This window comes from Pituophis catenifer, unplaced genomic scaffold, assembly GCF_029215685.1.
Source record: "Pituophis catenifer annectens isolate HBS135680 unplaced genomic scaffold, rPitCat1.0.hap2 SCAF_2, whole genome shotgun sequence".
NCBI lineage: Eukaryota > Metazoa > Chordata > Lepidosauria > Squamata > Colubridae > Pituophis > Pituophis catenifer.
Window position 1 is genome coordinate 282,708,979 of NW_027256882.1, and position 19,652 is coordinate 282,728,630.

At 39.2% G+C, this 19,652-nt stretch overlaps 1 protein-coding gene across 1 annotated transcript in view; it reads right to left on the reverse strand.

Moving 5' to 3' along the window:
• DCC (DCC netrin 1 receptor) overlaps positions 1-19,652 on the reverse strand; it is a 764,852-nt gene that overhangs the window by 269,146 nt on the left and 476,054 nt on the right. The window contains exons 11-12 of the mRNA XM_070934567.1: positions 17,809-17,947; positions 8,515-8,564 (exon numbers count right to left, since the gene is read on the reverse strand). Coding sequence (XP_070790668.1) covers positions 8,515-8,564; positions 17,809-17,947 — 189 coding nt within the window. The remainder of the gene's footprint in view (positions 1-8,514; positions 8,565-17,808; positions 17,948-19,652) is intronic.

Below are 19,652 nucleotides of genomic sequence, written 5' to 3' on the forward strand. Positions count from 1 at the left end.
TTTGAATATAATTACATAGCTTCTATGTACTATCACACACAGAGTATGCTGCTTATGAGTTCCTCCTCCTAGAATATCATATTATCAAGTTTGCTTGCTTTTTTTCTCCAACCTCATTTCTCCAGGATGGGGAGGGCAGGGGATTGGGAAAGGGAGGGGAGGGGAAGGAGGAGGGGAGGGGAGAAGATTTTAAAGTAACATTATGCATTATACTTCCATCATAAAAAATATTCTTTGCTACTGTCTATCCTTATCTGTCGCCAACGTCCGATGACGGATATGGCAGAAGAAGAAGAAGAAGAAGAAGAAGAAGAAGAAGAAGAAGAAGAAGAAGAAGAAGAAGAAGAAGAAGAAGAAGAAGAAGAAGAAGAAGAAGAAGAAGAAGAAGAAGAAGAAGAAGAAGAAGAAGACTGTCTATCCTTAGTAAATGCAAAATTGTTCATATATTGATAATTTGTAAGTCATTAGTATATAATGACATCACATGAATGCCATTTCTATAGCAAAATAATTCACTACGGGTACCACAATCCTATACCTCTCCATTAAGAAGTGGGTTGTGCATTCATGTTCAGTTCATGAGATTGTGGCCTTGCTTAATTAACAAATCTTACACCAGTTCAATCAGAGCTGTTCATAAGTTTGTTAGGAGTCTCTTTAATTGGCAATTCAGCCTCAGAGAATTTCTGTCTTAAAATCCAATGCAATCGTCTCATTAGATTGAAAATAGTATGGGATCAGAACACTTCTGTACTGCCAAGGGACACATTCTTTGTAACTGCTACCTACTCCATTTAGAAGCTAAATAAGAAAAACTTTGATATAAATGCGAGCAAGCTAGCTGAATATTTCCTTAACTCTGTCAAAGGATCAAAACTTTATTTGGAAGGTTTTGATCAGGGGTGAAATCCAGCAGGTTCTAACAGGTTCTGGAGAACCGGTAGCGGAAATATTGAGTAGTTCAGAGAACTGGCAAATACCACCTCTGGCTGGCCCCAGAGTGGGGTGGGAATGGAGATTTTGCAGTATCCTTTCCCTGCCACGCCCACCAAGCCACGCTCATAGAACCAGTAGGGAAAAATTTTGAATTTCACCCCTGGTTTTTAGGTTAGATTTTATTCACTGAATTTTGAATGGATCTTACCTGCTATGAAGAGATACTTAAAGATTTCACACATATATGTCTGATGTTGTGTTACAAACACAAAGATGGGTACTGGACCTTAGTTGATACAATTTCAATTTTGAGGTAATTTCCCACAAATATTTATTCCTTCATGGCAACAATTCAGATGGCCAAATGCCATTTGAAAATATTTAGCTGCCACTTCAACCAAATAACATCTACTGTAGTTGCCAGACAATGTGCTAATACCACTTCAACAAGTCCCAAAAGTCCCAAAAGAAGATGGCTATTTTTTTCTTTAATCTGGACAGGCTGTTGGCTGAAGAATTCTGGGAATTGGCGTTCATAGATCTTCAAGTTGTTAAGGTTGAGAAACTCTGCTCTATTCTGCTCTATTCCTGGCCAGTTGGAAAGGCTATTAGGAACATTCTATAAATTCGTAATTTCATACTAACTCTACTTTAAATGCCCTTTCCTTCCATCCTAGGATTGTAGTTTAGAGCCATCATAGGATTGTAATTTAGTGACAAATATTGGCATTAACTTGTATGGCTAAGAATGACTCTATTTAGATTGTTCTCACGTAGTGTAGCAGATTGTACTGCTCTAAATGAACCAGAATAACTCAGGATAAAGAGCACCCACATCTACAGGAGTTCACCCAGGCTGTGTCTTTGCAACAAGATATTGTAGGAGATGACCAGACTGAGCCTGAGAGAGGAGTCAAATGTGTCATAAGTCATGAGTCCCTCCAGACCCACAAGAGTTCTAAGCCCAGCCCACCTTGAATGCCTTTCTTATCTCTCACTCATTTCCATTGACTGTTAGTTGGCCAGATTCTTGTAGAGAGATATTGAATATAGAATAACAGCGTTGGAAGAGACCTTGGAGGTCTTCTAGTCCATCCACCTGCTTAGGCAGGATGCCCTATACCAGTGATGACTAACCTTTTTGCCGTCGCGTGCCAAAAGCTGGGGCAGCAGGGGGGGTTGCGGGTGCGGGTGCCCACATCCATAATTCAATGTGCCCCGCCCTCCCGCACATGCGCACGTGACCTCCCCCCCCAAACTTCTCCCTGCTTTTGGCACATGATGGCATGGTGGGCCCAGTAGGCCCGTTATTCCACCTCCCCAGGCTCCAGAGGCTTTCTAGGAGCCTGGGGAGGGCAAAAACAGCCTTCCCCATCCCCCCGGAGGCCTTCCAGAGGCCGGAAACAGCCAGTTTCCCAACTTCCGGTGGGACCGGAAGGCCTGAAAATCAGTTGGCCAGTGCGCGCATGCGCGCTGGAGCTGAACTCGGGCAACACTCGCATGCCCACCAATATGGCTCTGCGTGCCACCTGTGGCACCCGTGCCATAGGTTCGCCATCACGGCCCTATACCATGTCAGACACATGATTATCCAACATCTTCTTAAAAATTTCCAGTGTTAGAACATTCACAACTTCTGGAGGCAAGCTTTACCATTGATTAATTGTTCTAACTGTCATGAAAGTTCTCCTTAGTTCTAGGTTGCTTCTTTCCATGATTAGTTTCCACCCATTGCTTCTTGTCCTACCCTCAGGTGCTTTGGAGAATAGCTTGACTGCCTCTTCGTTTTGGCCCACCCCTGAGATATTGGAACACTGCTATCATGTCACCGCTAGTCCTTTTCATCAAACTAGAGGAACCAAGTTACAGCAACTGTTCTTTATATGCTTTAGCCTCCAGTCCCCTAATCATCTTTGTTGCTCTTCTCTGCACTCTTTCTAGAGTCTCAACATCTTTTTTACATTGTGGCGACCAAAACTGGATGCAATATTCCAAGTGTGACCTTACCAAGGCATTATAAAGTGGTATTAACACTTCACGTGATCTTGATTCTATCCCTCTATTATTGCAGTCTAGAACTGTGTTGGCTTTTTTGGCAGCTGCAGCACACTGCTGGCTCATATTTAAGTGATTGTCCACTAGGACTCCAAGATCCCTCTCACAGTTACTACTACTGAGCCAGGTACCACCTCTACTGTACCTGTGCATTTTGTTTTTCAGATAAATTCTCATCGTGCCCAGAGAGAGAAATATCTGCCTCTACCTAGGATCGAACTCACAGCCTCCCGATTGTGAAGCGAGAGCTCCACCTCTAAGCCACCGCACCACTCACTTAACAACCATGTGATCCACTTAACAATTGCAGTGATTTGTTAAACAACTTTAAAACGTAAGTATTGCACAATTAATTGAGGAAAGCCCAAAGAAATGAGTAGTTACGAACATGGCATCTAGCCTCAATGCTACATACAAATAACGGCAAAAGGGGTTGTAAAATCAGGCATGATTCATCAAACAATCACTTTGCTCAGCAACAGAAATTCTGGTTCCAATTGAGGTCGTAAGTCAATACATAACCTGTGTTATCTGAATTCATATTTAAGTAAGAAGAGGCAGAGTAACAACCTCACTGACTACAAACCATACTGAGTTTGATCCCATCATTTTTATTTAAAAAAAAAAAAAAAAACTTCAGGGAACAGAGTGAGAAAATCTGGGGTGGGGGGGGAAAGCAGCCAAAGTAATTACTGTAAACTACAGTTTTCAGGAATGACGGGGGGAAAAAATGGAATTTTGATAGCCCATTCACAAAATAGCTTTCACAAAATGGCTGAGCTGAGTCATTTGCCCAAAGACGGACAGGTGAGTTTATTTCTCACCCTACTTTTTAGTGACTCGGCTTGGTCTTTACTAGCCTAGCTACCATTTTTTTTTTCTCCTTTGGGGCAGTTAAGTCTACCTGTCTGCACAGAATTAAATAGTGGCTGCCTCCATTGTTTGTTTGTTTTCCTAAGAATACAGATAGGACATTTGCGGGACCGCCTTCTGCCACCAATAGCCTCCCACCGGCCAGTACGCTCCCACAGAGAGGGACTCCTCAGGGTGCCGTCAGCTAGGCAGTGTCGGCTGGCGACCCCCAGGGGGAGGGCCTTCTCTGTGGCAGCTCCTGCCCTCTGGAACGATTTGCCTCCGGAGATACGGAGGATATCAGATCTCCGAGCTTTTCGCCGCGTCCTAAAAACTTTTCTTTTCCATCAGGCAGGGCTGGCGTGAAACCCCCCCCCCCCCCCGTTTTTGAGATATTAGATTTTTAATTGCTTAATGGGTTTTAGTCGTAAGGTTCTTAATTTTTCGGCCAAAGAATATAATTCTTTTAAATTTTTAACTTTTGTATTGGATGTTTTTTACTTGGCTGTGCACCGCCCCGAGTCCACCAGGAGAAGGGCGGTATACAAATTTAAATAAATAAATAAATAAATAAATAAATAAATAAATAAATGGGGACTGAATACATCTTAGAAATGAAAGCAATAGCAGTGATAGGACCTGGACTTTCCCCCCCCCCCGAATTAAAAGTTTCCAAATTCTAAACATCAGAAGAAACAAAAAATGCCCAGTTACCCAGAAGGCAACTGAAGGTGATCGTGGATCTCATGTTGGTAAGCACAACAGTGGAGAAAACTGAACTAGAGGTACAAGTATCATTTCAAGATAAACAAGAGGTATAGTGTCACCATTTGGACAAGTTTTCTTGCAGACATTCAATCAAGGAGCCACCAAGACTACCTCTACCAATACTGACAGGACAAACTACTAATATAAACAATGAGAGCAAACACCACTCCCTACTAGCACTGAAGATGTTACCTACTTGGGTAATGGAATGTCTGCAGGAAAACAACCAAGCTCATACAACACCAAGGACACCACAGTTTAACCCTATATCCCAGTGATGGCTAACCTTTTCTGGACTGAGTACCCAAAGAACATGTACATGCATGCGAATGCATGTGCGTGCACCCGAACCCCCAAAATGTAACGCGTGCATGGCCCCTGCACACACTCCCCACAAATGCACATGCACCCTGCGTTAAGGATATTGTTTTGTGTTACCAACCAGCAGAGTGTAGAGCACAGAGAAACGTTGCTGAGAGCAATGAATAAGAGATGTGCAAACTGGTTTATCAAAAGTTGACTTTATAGTGGAAAAACAATCTCATAGTCTTTAAATCAATCCAAGTCTTTGCCAGTTAAATCAGTCCAATGATACAAAATCTTCTTACCACACAAACAGTAGTTGGTTAGAATAACAAACTCACTCTGGTTCACAAACCATGATGGTAGCAGATCCATCCAACCGATGATAGCACAATGGTTGCAACTCCACATACAATGGTAGCTTATCATCAACTGAATCCATTACAGTACCTTTCTTAAATACGTTCACAACCAGCGATTATCTAATTACAGCATGACTCAGCATTACAATGAATCAGCAGGAAAACTTTAAAGTCACACAATACATATTCATATTAAAGTCACAGAACACATATATTGCCTGGACAACTTGTTAGGCTCAAACCATATCCTAACATTCCCTGCATGCATGTATGCACACATGCATGTCCCGTCCCCTTGCATATGCGCATAAGGCGTGCCCCGGCCCCTACGTATGCACGGCAGAGACCCAAAAACCAGTTGGCCAGCAGGAGGTGCGCGCACATGTGAGGTGGAGCTGAACTGGGGCAACAGCTCCCGTGCCATCAGAGAGGGTGCTGTGTGCCACCTTTGGCACTCGTGCCATAGGTTCACCATTAATCATTTAAATGCAATGAGGACATATAATTTAAGAAGTTCTTTTTCTTGGTAGACCACCCATGATGCCTTCAAGCCACAGCATTTGCTACCCTTTGTAGATAACCCAAACCATCAGCCTAAGACAAATATCTCACTGTCTGTAACTATAGGCCAGTTCTAAATGGGCTCATTGTCCACCTTGTTCCCCAGAGATTTGTTTGCTTCTGTGTTTTTGAGACCAAGGGACTGTCCACCTACTGTACCATCTGAACTGTGAAATGAGGCCATCATTTGCTCCTTGATGGGTCTATCTTCAACAGTCCCAGATTACAGAGGGCAATTCATCACTGTCAAGATTTGTTTAAAGGATAAGCCATTTCTTTTCAGGCTCTTGCCTCTGATGACTCCGATCGTGGCATCCAGCACACAAATGAGCTGCTTTATGGGGACAAGGAACTGTTTAGTATCTATGGCAGAAAGCTGGCATTAACTTACAAAATCCAGATTGCACCATCAAGTATGCCACCAGAGCAATGCCTCATTAAAAGCATCAGAAGCAGCCGTCCTCTCTTTCTTAGAGTCAGCAAATACCTTGCAAAGTCTTGTTTACCCACAATTAATAACTAACCACATCTGCCCAAATTCTAACAAAGCAGAGTAGTTTTCTTAATTAAGCATGGCTCTCCAATACCCCAGGGCACCTTGACTTATACAATGCGAAAAAGAGGGAAATGGTCCCCCAGCCACCTTCCTTGTACAAAACTTTCTTTCGAGAGAATGGCGACATGTTTGCTGGCACAGCTAATGAGATAGGGGAGTGGATACTCAACAAAAAAGAATAGCAGTGCACATTTAACTACATTAAAAATGCATGTATATAAAACACATGTGCACAGACAACACAAAATGAGAACCTTTGATTTTAAGGAACCAATTTTACGGATCCAATAGGAACAAAACCCAGGTTGCCAAGAGGGGGAAGAAGAAATTGTTACTTCCAGTGGTGGGATTCAAATAATTTAACAACTGGTACTCTGCCCTAATGACCAGCTGGGTGGGTGTGGCCATGGTGGGTGTGGCCAGTGGGTATGACATGCAGCACTCGGCCTCCTGCACCCCCCTTGGAGCCAAAACGGGCCGCAGGGGCGCACCGCTCCACGCCCCATTTTGGGCCTAGTAGGCCTCCTTGCACTTTCCTGGGAGCCAAAATGGGGCATGTGCGGAGTCCTGGAAGGAGTGGGGCAGGGAGGGCCAGCCAGCAGTTTAACAACCAGTTTGCCCGAACCGGCCCAAACTGGCTGAATCCCACCACTGGTTACTTCCCAACCCTATATGTCAAGTTTTTTTTCCCCAGACTTGGCCACCTCAACCTGTGTGAACTTCAACTCCCAGAATTCCCCAGCCAGCATGCCAACCAAGGGAATTCTGGGAGTTGAGGTTCACACATTTTAAGGTTGGCAAGTTTGGATAACAGTGTTCTAGGATCAACCCTGAGCTACAAATATTCTCTTCTATTGGTACTGTTCTAGATCAATAACAAATGACAGGCTTTGGATAGGAAATTACATTTCCATTTTTCTTTTCCTCATACCTAGCAACTTCTGTTCCGAAATAAGAATTGGGGCCCTTAGAGTCGGAAGATCCAAAAGGAATTTCAGGCAGTGGTTATACTGCAAGCCTCACCCAATGAAAACATTAATTTATCGAAAGGAAGTAGGACATTCAGTAATGAAAGTCATTTTTATCAGTCCTGGAAAAAAATAATTTTCTACTACACACTTTGGCTATTACAGCATAATCAGGATATTCTAAATGTAGCCCTTTTAAGATGTTCCAAATAGTAGGAAATCTAATTCTCTCAACCTGAAAGGGGTTATTTCTTTCCCTAAACATTGCCTTCAAAAGGAAGAAATGAAACTGCATCTAAATGAAACCACATCTGTGAAAAGCGGAAACATGATGCAGGTAGACCCTAATTTGTCTAGAGACAAACATAGACTTTAAGAGCATTCTCACCATCAAAGTTTAGATTTCAGATAATTTATGTTACCACTGGGAATGTTGAAAGCCCATTATATGCACATCCCCCAATGTCCTGATTATGAGAAACAAATTACAAAGGGGACATTTTGTACATCCATTTTTCAAAAGAAAGGAAACACAAATTATCACAGCTGTTTTAACCTAGAATATTGGTCACTGGTTAACCCTAAATGCAACCAAAGCAGAAGAGCGTCATACAGATAATGAGGTGAACATGTACACACTTCCATGTAACACAAAAAAAGGTTAAATAGCAATAGCCCTTAGACTTATACTCATAGTGCTTTACAGCCCTTTCTAAGCAGTTTACAGAGTCAGCATATTGTCCCCAACCATCTGGATCCTCATTTTACCAACCTTGGAAGGATGGAAGGCTGAGTCAACCTTGAGCCGGTCAGGATTGAACTCCTGGCAGTGGGCAGAGTTAGCTTGCAATACTGCATTCTAACCACTGCACCACCATGGTTCTTATATATTTTATATACACATAATACAAATGGAAGAGTATGAAAATGGGATCCAGTGTTATCTATCTGAGCAGCTTCTCCTATTTTAATGCCTTCAACCCTCTATATCTCTTGGGAGCTGCCTCCTACATTCTTCTGCGTCTAGAGGTAGACTCCACATCAGACAAAATTATGCCAGAGTGATATGCCGGGACAATGACACATGGCGCCCATAAATGAACAGACACACAACCATAGTGATTTCAGGTAAGAAAACAGTGTGTTGGCTTACCTTTGAGTTCACCACTTCCAAAGAGATATTCTGAGGAGAAGCGCTTGGCACTGAAATGCAAAAGGATGGGGGAGAGAAATGGATGAAAGTGGAAAAGCTGTAATTAGAGTTATGAAAGATTATGATAACTCTTTCCCCTCCCCTTCCCAAAGTTCCATCTATATCACATTTCCTCACTTTAATAACGAGAAAGCAATTGGGAGAACATTTCCAGCTGGCATCTCAAAACTTCCCCGCTGAGGTGAAAACTAAACACATCTGCACAATTTCCTCCCATTTCCAATAATCTTTAGCCGCTTTATTCAAAAATTAGCTTTCTGTAACTCAATTTTCTGTAAAGGAAAGAGGTATAAATTGGTCCAGCAATGTTAGTGGAACCCTGTACTGTGCTGTTTTTTTTTTTTTTTTTCTATACTGCTCTTTTTTTCTTCTAGAGCAGTGTTTCTCAACCTTGGTAGCTTGAAGATGGGTGGACTTCAACTCCCAGAATCCCCCAGCCAGCAGCAGTTCTAGAGTTACTTGATAGTGAGATGGGTGGCATATAAATTTAATTAAATAATAAATAAATAGAAGATTCTTTGTTTATTGATGCTCTGGAGTTCATATGTCTATGAAGATTCTCACTCATCCAAGTCATGGTTGTCCCAAAGGTGTTTTTTTTTAAAAAAAAACAACAAAAACAACTGAACTGCCTTATTTTTTTTTCTTGAAAACATTTTGCTTCTCATCCAAGAAGCTTCTTCAGTTCTGATTGAATTCAGTCGTATCCCACCATTCAGTCAGAACTGAAGAAGCTTCTTCGATGTGAAGCAAAAAGGTTTTCAAGAAAAAGTCCAATTGCCTTTGAAAGGCAGAAAAGCCTTTTTGGGATGCCTGGGTCTTATAGCTACTCTACTACTAAAATGTACTTGAGTAATTTTGGCTTTGAAAATTAGGTTGGAGATACAGGGATTTTGTTAATGGACATTAGTTCTTACCTCTAGAGTGGACAATGCTGGGCAATCACCAAGAGTCCCAGGTCCCTTTAAAAAAAAAGATCAGATCTCTACCCTTAAATGTTTATCTGTCAACTATTGTAGATCTTCCACAATGGCTCTGCAGTTCTGACATAGCAGTGCTCTAAAGTGATGCTATGATAGATGTCCTACATGTAAATGGGACTCATCCCAGTAGACCACTTCTTACATTGAATTAGGCGTCTTGTTGTTGTTGTGCACTATATCTTGTGTGTCTGTGGAGAAGAGGGGTGCAATACTGCCTTGACCAATCCTTGGTCAACCCTTTGTCAATGTTGGCAGTAATCTTCATTTGGTCCCAGTCAGTGCTTATAGACTGCTTGTGGACCGTCCAACAGATGCCTACCATGATTGTCTTTAGGTGCCAGATCCAAACAATGTAATATACCAAACTTTTTAATTGATGTTTTAATGGTACTATTGTTGTTTATAGGTGATTATTATTTTTATCACCTCTGACTGTTTCATGGTTGCTGATGCTTCCCAATTTCTTTGTTTCGATTATTTCATTTGAAGTTTTGATTGCTGTTAATTAGTGTTTTGGAAATTTATACCTCCGCTGAAAATCAGATTAGCAGTCTGCATGGAGATTCTTGCAGGAAAGAGATGCCAAGCACCAGTTTTTTACAAATCACCAGAGTATATCATTCCACTGAATAAGCAAGTCTAGAAAGTATTTGATCCTCTGTCCATATCGGTCAACATAATTTCTGACCTGCTGAAATTGAAGAGCCGTTTTTGTCTTGCTCTAAGAAAAATTGGACAATTTCTGTGCACTTAAGACTTAGAGGATCTTAAGGTCACAGTGAGCAAGGTTAGAGGTGAAATGTTTCTTTTTGGATTCCTTGGCTTGAGAGAAGACTTTTAAGCTCTTCTCAGAAGCTCATTCTAGGACTTAAGTAAACTTTTTTCATATTTTCTGTCTCATCAACAGCAGAAAAAACACACCGTTACTGTAGCGCTCAGAATTATGATCAAAGGATGTTCTGGGGACTACAAAAACCTGAGGGCTTCACCCAGTCCTAAAATGACCCTGCTCTTGAGGAACCTCCACATGTTCCATAGCCTAGTTTTGATATCTATTTGATTGGAAAATTAAGGGGACGAGAGCAAAAACTCTGATTATTCCTCCTCCCAGCATGTTACCACTATGTGAGCTAATGGCCTAGCTTGGAAAAAGGCACCATTCTATGTTCTCACAATCTTGCTATCCTCTTGATTGATCGCTGGCTCATTGTTCATTATGCATGAAACCTCCAAACAGATGAGCAAGATGTCAAAGCCACTGAATGCCAGTTGTAGGGGAAAGTATTTTATTTCATGGAATAAAGTACCATATTTTTCAGACTATAAGACACACCTGACTATAAGATGTACCTAAATTTAGAAGAGGAAAACAACAACAAAAAAAAGTTTTGGGCCTCTGTGCGACCCATTTTGGGCCCTTTTTTCAGCCCTTTTCCAGCCTTTTTTCTACTCATTTTGAGGCTTTTTTTGGCCCGTTTTTGAGGCTTTTTTGGCCTGTTTTAGAGGCTTTTTTGGCCCATTTTCGAGGCTTTTTTCAATCCATTTTTGAGGCTTCTTTTGGCCCAGTTTTTCCAGAAAAATGGGCTGAAAAAAGCCTCAAAATGGGCCAAAAAGCCTTGAAAACAGGCTGAAAAAAGCCTCAAAAATGGGCTGAAGAAAGCCCTGAAAATTGGGGGGGGGGAAGCCCCCCCCCAAAAGGCCCGAAAATGGGATCGTGTGGGTCAGCAATATACAGGTCAGCAATATTTGGTTTATAAGATACACAGACATTTTGGGAGATAAAAAAGTGTGTCTTATAGTTCAAAAAATATGGTATTTCTTACTTAGAGCACATATAATTCTTTCTGTTTGTCAAGTTTTTACTAAGAAGAAGTAAAGCTGTTTTTGCTTTCTAATGACTTCTTCCCTTCTTGGGCATTGACCATCCCATACAGTGAAGAAGGACCCAGAGTCCATGCAGTCCCACTGTGAGCTTCTACCTTGAAGCATGTTGCCTGCTATGATCCTCAGTAATATTGTTCAAGTATAAACTGAGAAGGGGTTCATTGTTAGACCTTAAGCTAAGACGCAGACCTGTTTTGTCAAATTTCTCCACCACCCAATTCTCATTGCAAAAGCTAGTCAATATATTTGCATCTTAAATACACCCATTTGATGCCCGGAACAAATTGAAGGAAGTATTGAAATCTCAGATATCTTTTTCACAAATGGTCAACTAGGTGGGACTCAAGAGGGGATATTAACTGATTAGTGCTCTATAAGGTTATCACACCTGGACTCCAGATGGACAATAAATAGTCCGATGTCTCAATCTCTGGGCTGCTATCTAGAAGTCATATGACGTTTTGTAGTGCATATTTGTCATAGCCACAGTATTGCTTATGTGATCTGATGTCAGAAGCAGAGAAACTGAGATAGGACCACATTGATAGACAGATTTTTTTTCCTATCATTGGAACCAAGATGTGGTGGAATTTGGCACTAAGTTGCAGGAGGGAAGAGTGAAGAGCCAGTTCAGCAATAAGTACATAGAAAGAGACCTAGAAAGGATTCTGCCAAAATCTTCACAATATTTATCTGATAGTTATACAGAGCATGTTTTAGTCTGGCAAGATTCTGTCTATAGGTGAACAGCAATAAAGAAACTATATTGAGCAATTTATTGTGTTCAATCAATCAGAATAAAGCTATAAGGGATCTTGGAGGTCTTCTGATCCAACCCCCTGTTGAAGCAGGAGACCCTATACCTTTTCAGATAACTAGCTGTCCAAGTATCTTCTTAAAAATCTCCAGTGATGAAGTACCCATGACTTCTGAAGGCAAGTTGTTCCACTGGTTAGTTGTCCTCATGGTTAGGAAGTTTCTCCTTAATTCTAGGTTGTTTCTCTCCTTGATTAGTTTTCATCCATTGTTCCTTGTCTTGCCTTCTGGTGCTTTGGAAAGTAAGCTGACCCCCCTTTTCTTTATGGCAGCCCCTCAAATGCTGAAATACTGCTATCATGCCACCCCTAGTCCTTCTTTTCTCTAGACCGGCCATATGCAATCCGTGCAACTGTTCTTTGTATGTCTTTACTTGTAGGCCTTTAATCATCTTTGCTGTTCCTCTTTGCACTTTTTTCCCCCAAGTCTCAACATCATTTTTGTAACGTGGTGACCAAAACTGGATGCAGTATTCCAGGTGTGGTCTTACTAAGGCTTTAGAAAGTGGAACTAATACTTCAGATGATTTTGATTATGGCTGTTTATACAACCAAGGATTGTATTAGTTTTTTTTTTTTTTTTACTTCTGCCTTCACACTGCTGATTCATGTTTGAGCCAGGTTTCACCTAATCTATACTTGTACCTTTGGTTTTTCCTGCTTAGGTGTAAAACGTTGCTTTTCTTCACTTTAAATTTCATATTGTTTGATTGTTTAAGTATGTTAAAATCTTTTTTTTTTAAAAAAAAAATGTATCATAAATCTCCAATTCAAATTATCAAAAGCTTTTTGGGCATCAAGGAAAACCAAGTGAAACTTGTTAAACATATCAATTATAGTGTGTGTGTTATTTCTAATTTGTTGTCCTGGCAAGAAACCATTTTCATCCAAATGAATTTATTTAGAATCATTTTTAACCTTTCAGCAATTATTGACATATAAGTTTTATAATCAGAATTCAATAAAGAGATAGGCCTGTAATTTTGTACTAATTGCTGGTCTGAGTCCTCCTTATATATATAAGTGTGATTAGTGCTTCTATCCATGTTTTGGGTATATTTGTCTCCTGTAGTGCTTCATTGAATATTTCTAACATAAAACCTCCTATCTGCTTTTGTATGCATCTATATAGCTCAATGGGTATTCCATCTGGCCCTGGTGTCTTAGTATTTTTTTGCCTTTTTATTGCAATTCCGAATTCTGTTTCAGAGATTGGTCTATTCAATACTTCTTTCTGTTCCTCCGTAAGTTTACGTGCATTTATTTTCTCTAGATATTCTTTAATTTCCGCTTCTATTGTTTCTTCCTGCGTATATAATTTGGAAAAGAAAGTATGTATTATTCGTTTCTTGTCTTCTCTTTTATATCTGCTGATTCATGTTTGAGCCAGGTTTCAGCTAATCTGTATTTGTTCCTTTGGTTTTTCCTGCTTAGATGTAAAACCTTGCTTTTCTCCACTTTAAATTTCATATTGTTTGATTGTTCAAGTATGTTAAAAAATTTTTTGATCCTGAGCTTGTTTTCCGGGATGTGTTGGCTATTCCTGCCAGCTTATTGTCATCTGCAAATTTGATGAGTTCCCCTTCTATTCCGTCATCTAAGTCATAAGTGTTGTTCTTCGTTCCCAATGCCTTACATAATTTGACTCAAGGTAAGGAAATTGGAAAATGAAAAATTCACCTTTCCAATAGATGTTTTACAATAGTTTATTTCTTTTGCCTTCTGGGGCAATGGTGGTTCTGCTTTGGTTCTATTACCTTTAGTGATTGCTTTACTGTAGGACAGAGGTCTTCAAACTTGGCAGCTTTAAGACTTGTGGACTTCAACTCCCAGAATTCTGGCTGGAGAATTCAACTCCCAGCATAGCTGGCTGGAGAATTCTGGGAGTTGAAGTCCACAAGTCTTAAAGCTGCCAAGTTTGGGGACCCCTGCTGTAGGATATACTCTGTAAAATTCCTTTTAATTCAGTATGAAAGTAGGCCCATTCGTTTTTCCGACATATATCAATTATTGTATTCAAACAGCTGTCAAGGTGTCATACAATAAAGGCACTGCTTAAGCAATAAAAATGTTTAAGTAATTAAAATGGGAGGACATTTTTCAAAATTTAACTAGAGGGAAAAGGTATTTATATGGGCTAATTAGCTGCTCAGAATTTCATGGAAACCTTGGAAAACAAGTGAAATGATTGATTGTTGAAGAGACAATTGTACAATTAAAGACACAACTATCACACATACCTTTGCAATATGTATTTCAATTAAATAAAAATACGAGAAAATTAAAAATTTATTCATCTGAATATCACCAAAATCCCTTTTTGCTTTGGAAAAAATTTCAAAAGCAAATCTGTTTTAGGAAATTGAATAAAAATGGTAGAAAAAATATGCACAATTGTGATGTTACACTCTGAGTAAAATACCCAATTCAATGTAATGGAAACTTTTTTTAAAAAAAACCCCAGAGACAAAAATTAGGTAAAGCATTATATTGTAGTGGAAATGCTGAGCATTAATATTAAAACAGAATAACAGTGTTGGAAAGGACCTTGGAGGTCTTCTAGTACAACCCCCTGCTCAAGGAAACCCTATACCATTTCAGACAAATGGTTGTCCAATCTCTTCTTAAAAACCTCCAGTGTTGGAGCACCTACAACTTCTGGAGACAAGTCGTTCCACTGATCAATTGTTCTAACTGTCAGGAAATTTCTCCTTAGTTCTACGTTGGTTCTCTCCTTGATTAGTTTCCATCCATTACTTCTTGTAAAAGATGTTAGAGAAGAGGATATTATTATCCAGATATTACTCTCTGAGAAAGGCAGTCCAAACTGATGAATGAATCATTGAGGAATTATCACCCAGCATGTGAGGGTCTCTTGTTGAACCCAGAAGCACATCCAGAGGGTCACCTCCCTCAAATCACAACATTTCATTCTCTGCAACAGATTAACTGTGGCTGAAGATATTGTAACAGATTTAAATTAGTTACTTGAACTAATTTGCTTCCAGATAAGATTACTACCTTGATCTAAGAGCTTTAAGATACTAAGCACTTGGCATCAACAGACATCCATTGATTAGAAAGTAAAATCCAGGGGATAATGGAAGAGCCTCCAAGTTACAAGTAATGAATTGTATCTGGCTAGGCTCATAAGAAAGTCAGGGAGGTCCATGTAGTATTGCTGAATATTAAAAAGGGAGAAGCTTTACAAGGTTTTAGCAAGTTTGCTTTTCTTTCTAAAAACTCATTCTCAGTAATTGAACATTCCACTTACAAACCAAGAATTTAAGCATTGAGCTAGAGCCCCCAAGAAATAAGAATATTTTTTTGTTTTAAGGAAACTAATGTGACTACTGCATCCAGGACTCTTGGTTTCTAAATTTGGCCTTGTTACCTTTTTTCAACATCTGGTTTACATTATCCTACATTATCCATGACTACCAAAAGAGAGAGGAAAGCAAAGTTAAAACTTTTGAAGTTTCACAGCGGTTCTTTCATGAGCTCTGATAACATTTTGTTTCTCCCTATGCAAGATCTTCTAATATCTCAAATAAAATTATCCAAATTTCATGTAGTTTCTGCATTCTAAAAATATTTTAATGAAACTGGCTCTTTAAGCACTTAAGAGTCCAAATCATTACTTTATGGCTGACCAATGCTCTAATAAGTTATATATTGTGAATTTACAAACAAAAACCTTTAAATTTATTTATTCTCAAATAAACACATCACTGAGCAACAATGTGCAGCATTGATTACAATGTGATTTTTTTTTAAAAAAGTAATTACATGATAACATGCTGGCTATTAATCTTTAGTTACTTGATTAAATCCATCCACATTCTGCAGGAATTCTCTAATGGGAGAGATTACAAAACTTGCAAGAACTTCTTAAGGGCAAAATTAATATGGAAATCGACAGTAAGAGTTTAGGGGACAAGAGAAATTGATCACATTAAATATGTACAACTATCATATGCAATTTGCTCAGTTAATATTTTTCTTGATTGAGTTAATTTACAAAGTCTGGTTTCACAGTTCCTAGAACTTGTAGTGCAACTATAATTTTTGTTTATTTGATGTTGAGTTTGTTGGCTAACTCCTTCTTACTGATGTTTGAAATTAATGTTTGAAAAAAATAACTCAGTAATGTATTTATACACTGTGTAACAAAATTTCTTCAGAAAAGAAGAAGAAACAGCCTACTATATGAAATGACTGGAAACTCATAATATATACCAAATCAGTAACCTATACTTTTCTTTTTATATTAAGGCTGAAATTCGAGCTGAAGAAACTTCTTGGATGAGAAGCAAAATGTCTTCAAAGAAAAAACAAGAAAGTCCAGTTGCATCTTGAAAAAAGCACTTTTGGGACAACCATGACCTGGATGACTGAGAATCTCCATAGACATTGAAATCCTAGAATTTAACTAGACATCAAGTAAAATAGTCAATGCAGAGTAGTTTTATGATACTGCTCTAGGAGTATCTAGTCTAGGAGAATATACTGGTCTAGGAGTATATTCTAAGAAGAACCAGGTTCTATTCTTCTTCAAAGATGGATGACTTGGAGCCAGTCACTCCTTCTCAACTCAACCTACATTAAAAGATTGCAGCTATGAAATCGATGCATACAACAACCTGGACCTTGTCTTGCGTGGCGATGCCATTCCCTTACCTTGGTATCGTGGGTTTTGTTTTCCACAAGCAAATTTAAGATTTTCTACTCTCTATTACTAATCCTTTGATTTCCGGTTGGGTAAAGTAAACCATAATCTGGAGGGTCATTCAACAGTATGTGTGTATGTGTATATGAGAGAACAGAATATTGAAAATAATGGAGCTACATAACCTTGAGAAGGTAACATAAACTTAGTTTGTTTCTATTGTACTCTCTTCTTCATCCCTCTATATATTCATTAACATATATTCTGGAATTCTTGTCTGGTAGTGAATTTTCTTTTAATAGATCAACTGATGATAGATAGATAGATAGATAGATAGATAGATAGATAGATAGACAGACAGACAGACAGACAGACAGACACAGATTTCATTCATTAATATTCTCATGTCTATATAGGATATCCTAAACTTATCTACCAAAATCCCTAAGTCTTTTGCTTTCTTTTTCTTTTTCTGTTTGGCATGTATTTAACAACAATTTTCAAAATAAAACCAGGGAATAAGTGGATGATCCAAGCTACCATTCAATGTCATTTCAGGAGGCTAATCTACCAAGTGTTTGATGATGTGCAAAAGTTGTTTCAATTGCCAACACCTGAATATATAATGAAGAAAGAGGAGAACTAAACAGCAGTATTTAAGACCATGAGAATCCAGTTCAAAGATCTGGAAGGTACTCTGAGTGAATCAGGAAACCAAATTCATTCTCTGAACCAGATCAACGAGTCGCTGATTTAGAAGAGTAAAAGTCCAGATATTTCGTTAAATGCCACTGGGTTACCAAACCAAGCTGACACTTGTTTCAAATTACATTAATCAGGTCTGATTAATTGTACATCCTAATGTTTCGTAGCTCTAACTTACCATCTGAAAGGGTTCTAACAGTCAGGCCTTCAGTTGATACTCCTGGGCCATAATGATTGTAAGCCAGAAAGCGGAGAGTATATTCTGTGAATATCTTCAGACCTTCCAGCTTGTAGGATATCCCGTTAACTTCTACAGTCTGGATGCAGAAAAGAATAAACAGAAAAACCATGTATTAATGTATTAAATAAATAAATAAATAAATAAATAAATAAATAAATAAATAAATAAACAAACAAACAAATAAATAAATAAATAAATAAATAAATAAAAATATGACAGCACAAAAATACTGTCTAGATTAGAACATTGTGATAGATAGATAGATAGATAGATAGATAGATAGATAGATAGAATGAATATATATATATATATATATATATATATATATATATATATATATATATATATATATATATATATATATATATGCATATTCTTTCTAGCCAGGTTTTACCTACGTAAACTAGGTTGTTCTGCAGCCCTGGTTCTGTGAAATCTCATTCACAAGTTTCTGGGCCTTTTTTTATTTTTTTTTTGCTGACAAACTGCAACTCTGTGTTGCTCTCTCTCTCTCTATATATATATATATAATACTTTTCTAGTCAGGGTTCTTTCCCACGTAGCTCAAGATGTTTGCATAGCCATAGTGGGGTGATATCTCAAATCACCACTTTCAGGCTTTATCAGACATTTTGTGTTGTCTGTTGTAAGACTTAAGGGAGACTGGGATAGTACTATTTCTGTCTTATGAGACTTCATCGGCCAGCCACACCCTTATTTTATAACTCCTCCCTGTAAAGGTCAAATTTTTATTTTTATTTTGTTCTTTTAATTCGTAGGTTCAAATGTATAATACTTTTCTAGTCAGGGTTCTTTTCCACGTAGCTCAAGATGTTTGCATAGCCATAGTGGGGTGATATCTCAAATCACCACTTTCAGGCTTTATCAGACATTTTGTGTTGTCTGTTGTAAGACTTAAGGGAGACCTACGAATTAAAAGAACAAAATAAAAATAAATATTTGACCTTTACAGGGAGGAGTTATAAAATAAGGGTGTGGCTGGCTGATGAAGTCTCATAAGACAGAAATAGTACTATCCCAGTCTCCCTTAAGTCTTACAACAGACAACACAAAATGTTTGATAAAGCCTGAAAGTGGTGATTTGAGATATCACCCCACTATGGCTATGCAAACATCTTTTTTTTTTAAAAAAAAAATGATTTATATGCCGCCCTTCTCCGGAGATTTAGGGCGGCTTACAATGTGCTCAGCAATAGCCTTCATCCTTTTGTATATTTATACAAAGTCAGCTTATTGCCCCCACAACTGGGTCCTCATTTCACCTACCTTAGAAAGGATGGAAAGCTGAGTCAACCTTGAGCCTGGTGAGATTCGAACCTGCAGTAATTGCAGGCAGTTGGTCTTAATAACCAGCTTAATAACAGGGTGCCTTAGACCAATGGTCCCCAACCCCCGGTCCGCGGACCGGTGCCGGGCCGTGGAGTACCTGGCACCGGGCCGCGCAGCGGCCGGGGGACATGAACGCTGCAGCGCAAAGGCTCCTGGGCCGTGCACAAAAGCTCCTGGGCCATGCGCAAAAGCTCCTGGGCCGTGCGCAAAGGCTCCAGGGAAGAGAGCCCCGCGCAGGTACGCACGTGTGGCCCAAAGCCCCCACCCCTGCACGCGCTCAGCGGGCCACGGTAAAATTATCAAAGGCTGATTGGTCCGCGGCGATAAAAAGATTGGGGACCACTGCCTTAGACCACTTAGCCATATATATATATATATATATATATATATATATATATATATATATATATATATATATATATATATATATA